Below are 6,000 nucleotides of genomic sequence, written 5' to 3' on the forward strand. Positions count from 1 at the left end.
AAAAATTTCCCTATTACTTACAAGCCGATTGCTGTAAAGCAAAATGCAATTCACGATTAAAGCACACACCACGCTCTCATTAAAGAACACTTTTATTTTTAACAATGACAATCATGAGATAAATTAAATTTACATATAATACAACAGAACAGGGAGAAGTTTGAAAATCACAACCCTCTGAATGATATTGCCATGAGCCATTGGACAATAACGTTTCACAAGTACAGTAGAAAGTATTGCATTCAAGAGTGATTGTTGACAAGTCATGTCATAGGCCTATCCAAAAAACTAAAGCTGAACAGTGGAAACATTTACAGCTGAGTCACAACTTCATCTCCCGTGAGGTGCAAAAGAAACCTCAAATCACTTAAAAGTGCTCTATAAAAGGTGCCCATTGTCTTAAAAAACAAAGAAACGGGGCTGACGTACACATCGTAAATATTCAAGCGAAAGCCATCTAAAGTATCGACTCTTCAAGGCAAAAATATTTCCTTACAGAGCAGTTCCCAGTGATTTTATCAATAAAGGACATTAAAACTCAAATTGACTTGATTTTTCGATCGACCCAACTTCCAGTGTATAAAATGTCAGTGTATGAGCCCTTCGTGGTAATCTGGGCATTAACTGAGTCTTGTCAGATCAAAACAGTAGTAACAGTGGTCACAAATGGTGCCTTCAAATGTCTGTGTCCTTTTTAAAGACCTCAGAGCATCATCCTCATACATAAATAATCTAAAATGACAACATTCTAAGTGGAAGATCACCACAGTCATTATTGGTAAGGCATACAGCAGAAATAATAAATGAGATCTCCTCAAAATCAGAGGGTTTAAGTCACGATCATAAAACGTAACAAACCATACAGTGCTTTGGTGGCGAACGGGATGAAGGAAAATTAGGTTATTGCTCTAATTTGTGAGCGGAACAGACTGCGGACTTTGTATTGCAGATCGAAACATTTTGTCCCAAAGATCAGTCCGCCTTGTGTTTTTGTTTCTAAAGGAACATGATGGAGATGACACAAGCATTCAAAAACATCCGTAAATTGTCCTGTACCTTCTTTGTACAAGGCACTGACAAATGCACACCGAACTGATTGAAAAGACATTTTCTGCTACGACAGCAAACCTCTGAGCTCTCTATTGAAGAACTTCAGTCATTCCTCTCAAGGCCAGAGGAGAGCGAGAGATAGAGAGAGAGGCAGGAAGAAAGTGATACATGGGAAGTCCAGACTAAGTGTGAAGCACCTGTCAGGGTTGAAACCTCCCGGCCAGTCACAGAGCAGACTATTGGAAGTAAACCACAGGAAATGAAGGAGATGAACTGTCCTCACAGGTTATTTTGATTTCATTCGTGGGTTTGTTTTATGTTATATGGAGTCACTGGTGACATGAACGGCCCCCGGGTTGCGTTGGTAAATAAAGTTTATATGATTGTGCCAAATGAAGGATGCCAACATTCCCTCAAAATTCTTCTGGTAGACAAGGTCTCCACAAACCCCTCCTGTTGTGCAAGTGTAGTCTTTGGAGGTACCTTCTAAGGAAGGGGCGAGGTCAATTATCAGCAGCTCGGCGAGGTTGTGATTGGACTCTGTAGGTAGGTCAGACTGCTGGGCTGGGAGTGCGTCACTACCGACACAGGGAAGCTGAAGATGAAGGGTGACGTGGGAGTGGAGGAAGACTTGGGGCCGAGCGTGGCGGAAGGACTCGCGGCTTCTACAGAACAGGAAGTGGCCAGCACCTGAGACTCAAACTGCAGCAGCTGACCCATGAAACTAAAGTTTGGAGAGATGATGCTACGTCGCTGTCTAACAAACTCGAAGGCCTCTTCCAGACGCACCCGCTTCTTCTTCATCAGGTAGGCCAGGCAGATAGTGGCCGACCGCGAGATGCCAGCCTGACAGTGCACCAGAACGCGCCCGTTGGAATCCTTGACCAAGTCTGAGGAGAGGGAAGAGACAGCACAGACGTGAGTCATCTTCACTGCATGCACAGGAGATTGTAACGATTCAATAACTGTACATATAAAATTATTAATAAAATGGTTTAAATCTTAAATTAGATTAATTAAAAACACTTTTTGGTATTAAAATATATAACAAAACTATTATAAAAAAAAATATATATATATACGAAGTGAATCATGGCAAAGACAACCATATAAAACCACAAATGTCCTGATAATTAGAATATCGCAGTTCTAGAAATACACAGAAACTGAGAAAAGCGAGATATTCACGATACAAAGAGAGCAATCCAGGTAAATCACAACACTAGCCGGATTACACTTTGCTCTCCACATACACTCCTTTATAGAGTCATGCACATCCAGATCTAAGGTAACTCCAGTATCAAGGCACCCCTGAATGGAGGATGAGTCAGAGTCAAGTCCCTAAGCTCTGCACTCTGACGCATACATACAAGCACATACACACACACCTAGGATGGTGCGATCAAATGCGGTAAGCCTACTCGGAGGCCTTGCTTTAGAGGAGAGGATGCTGAGCTGAAATTGGATATACAAGCTCCCCATCCCCCGCATACAGTCATGGAAACCTTTCTGAGGAAAACCCACCCATACTTCAAACGGAAGCATACATCCTGGATTTAAAGGTATTTCATTTGTGTATTCGTGTGGCTCTAACAGCTCTAAAATGTGTAATAAATGTATTTATGAGAGACTCTAAAATGTATAAATGATCAAGCTAACATCACTGATCTACAGAAAAAACTAATGATTGTGAAATGAGTGAAACTGCAGCACAGGGTCTCAACGTTTTAACCGTTGATGAATTGCAGGCCATTTGCAGTTAAAAAGAAGCAATAACAATCCAGACTCATTTACACTACACTACAAATGCCTAATAGCCGTGATCCTTCATTCAATCCACATTCAGAAAATCAAACAGACCTGTACAGAAAAACAAAGATCATACCTATGAATTCAATGGCTTCAGTGAACCAGGAGCTGATGTCCTCTTTATGGTTGTCTTCTACTGGGATGCACTTGTACCGGTAAGCTCCTTCAAAATGGTTGGGACAGTTCGAAGATACATTCAGTAGAGCTGTAATGCCCATCCCATCTAACATGTCCTTTTTAGATGCATGGAATGCACTGCCCAGAAACAGAAATGGGAGGATTTCCACAGGGCCACCCTGTGTTAAAAAAAACAAGATGTGTCATTTATTTTCTAATCTCTATATATTGTATTTATAAAATGCAATGCCCTCGAAGAGAGCTCTCGGAAATCCGATGATTCCGTCTGGATTTAGTGAAGTTAACAGTATTTATTATCATTAAAACGTTAATGTTACCAATGATTTTGCATTAAAAAATTACAAGTATCTGCTCAAATTAAAAGAGCACAGTTCCATCAATTATTTCCGGGTTGAAGTGGGAATGAGCACTTGAAGGCAGCATTATGAATGTCCATTAAGCTACAGGAACAAACTACATGCGTTTTAATAAAAAATTTAAAGCATGCATTTTAAATATTTGTATGACAAGTAGATATTCTTAAAACGTGAACTCATTTCCTATATAAAAAAATATCAACCAAAATTTTACAAATTTGATTTGTGCAAATGCAAAATGTCAGTCTGACAAGGTATGAATGTCCATTAAGCTACAGGAACAAACCACATACATTTTAATAAAAAATTTAAAGCGTGCATTTTAAATATTTGTATGACAAGTAGATATTCTTAAAACGTGAACTCATTTACTATATAAAAAAATATCAACCAAAATTTTACAAATTGGATTCGTCCAAATACAAAATGTCAGTCTGACAGGCTACAACATCAGGTCACATGCACCCTTGTTTGCTGTTCAAAGGTCACGCTAAAACGTCCAGTTTTATTTATTCGGCAAACGCGTATCGATTAGGCACGCTGTTATATAGGCGGCCTGCATAACAAGCTGTAGAGACAGGAAGTGATCGATGCGGGAATCAACACTGAAGCGTACCGGAGTGTCAAACACAGTATCGCAGAGAGGAAGGCATATAATACTGCAACATCAGCCGGAAAGACAGCAGCGGATGACAGCGGTCAACAGGACGTTTAATGTTACACAATGCTGCCCATTAGCTGACCTCAAAGCATCCGCCGGTAATGTAGTTCGTAATGTAGTTACCTGGTCGTGCTGTGGAGTCGCGCAAGAGGTGCAGCCAGCCCCCACGTTCGCTGGAGGGGTGGAGACGGGTAATGTTTTGGTTTTCAGACAGTAATCGGGATACTGTGTGGAAAATCGGTCGTAGCCTCCTGTGAACGAAAGAATAACGTGTTTAATACATTTGGAGTTTTAAAGGTCCTCGGTTCTCATCAGAAATAGTAGCCTAATTGGGATTGTATCGATTTATTTAGGCCACAGCTTGACGTTACGTCCCTTATGAAAATTAACGTGGTTTAAATAACCATAGATTTTTTTAATTTTAGTTAAACAAGTACTCACACAGCTCCACAATAATATTTGTAGGTTCTATACACCATGCGGTGTCAATCAATTCGTCAAGACATGGTAACGACACTTTGACATAAAAATAATTTTCAAGTTTTCATTAACACATGTTAATATAGAAGCAATATTATTGATCATAATTGTAAAATTTGACAGGCGTCTTAGAAACCCCAGAGAAGGCATTTAAATTAAGACCACACGTATCATTTGATCGTTCTCGTAAAGGGGCATTTTGGAAACCAAACAATACGAAATGCTGCCTTTAAACACAATGTAAAAGTCAGGGCCTCTGGACGCTATAATATCCAGGGGAGGAACACGAGGCGTATTATTGATTCAGCTGAAAAATATGTCTAAAAATAGGAATAGATAAAAATGAAGATTCTGGGTGATTCAGATGTTGCACACACAGATATGGCAATATTCATTATAGCTCTATCGTTGAGCTTACTTGATGCTCACAGTGAAAACATGAACAACACATACTCCCCAACAACACATGTGTTAGACCCGAGATTTATTTGCGCGCATTAATCCATACGATAACACATAATAAATGGCGTCGTGTAGTGCAGATCCTTTACCTTTCAGTAGACAGATTTCTGTCCTAAATATATCCCTGCACAAGGCGTTATGCACCAGAGTGATGGTGCTGTCGTCTTTGATTGTGTTCGTATCTGACGTCCGCTCGTCGTACAAGATCACGGCGGAATACAACCCCGATTTCAGACGGGCTCTGACTTCATCGTCACCGGACAGGATTTGGTCCAAACTCACGGAGCCTTTCGCTCGCCTCCGAACTATGGTGTTACAACGAATATTTACAGCACCGCGAATATGACCGGCGCTAAATGCCAGAAACGATCTGCAGTCCAACACCAGACATTTCGCACTGTCCTCCTTCATCAACCTTTTCAAAACACCGCAATCCATTTCACAAAGTTCGTCCATCGTGACCATTTTTCTCTCTCGGTGTAGACCGGTCACGGTCAAATGTCACCTCGTCTTATGCGAACAAAAATAAAACGTCAGATCCAGAGCTGCCTGTGCGCGGTGTAACGTTGCGTTACCCTCCCGAGAGCACTACTACCACGGGCAGTTATCACTTTCCGCTTTATGAATGAGCTTCAGACGCACGCTCCATATAAGGAGCGTTGCGTCACAATGGAGATGACGTCTTCTACTAGCTCCATTCATAACCGCTCGCTGTTCGCGCTTCATTCATAAAAGAGTCGGCGATCGATAGTGCCCGCCGTCACATTAAAATCACAATTCGGCCATCAGATCTTTCCTGGAAGCCAGTCAGTTTGCGTAAAATAAACGGAATATAGCCTAAATATTTGATTCTTTGAAATGAGTACCCAAATGAAACAATATAAAGACGAATATGACAGACCTGTTTATTTGTGTGAAAGCACAGGAGAACATTTCGATTTGTAAAATATAATAAATTGCGTGAGAACGTCTGCTTTCTTAAGTGATTTCTTATGCGCGCAACCCATGCGCGCTCCTCATCAAATACCAGCAAAGTAAATAACT

The 6,000-nt window shown here is 40.8% G+C and overlaps 1 protein-coding gene across 1 annotated transcript; it reads right to left on the reverse strand.

Moving 5' to 3' along the window:
* Positions 1-75: 75 nt before the first annotated feature.
* On the reverse strand, positions 76-5,577 carry dusp4 (dual specificity phosphatase 4). Its single transcript, XM_079487231.1, has 4 exons — positions 5,046-5,577; positions 4,138-4,265; positions 2,936-3,155; positions 76-1,940 (listed from the first exon to the last, which is right to left on the reverse strand). The coding sequence occupies exons 1-4, from the start codon at positions 5,419-5,421 to the stop codon at positions 1,561-1,563; spliced, it is 1,104 nt and encodes a 367-aa protein (XP_079343357.1). The 5' UTR covers positions 5,422-5,577; the 3' UTR covers positions 76-1,560.
* Between the last annotated feature and the right edge of the window lie 423 nt (positions 5,578-6,000).

Source organism: Barbatula barbatula (genome assembly GCF_947034865.1).
Source record: "Barbatula barbatula genome assembly, chromosome: 22".
NCBI lineage: Eukaryota > Metazoa > Chordata > Actinopteri > Cypriniformes > Nemacheilidae > Barbatula > Barbatula barbatula.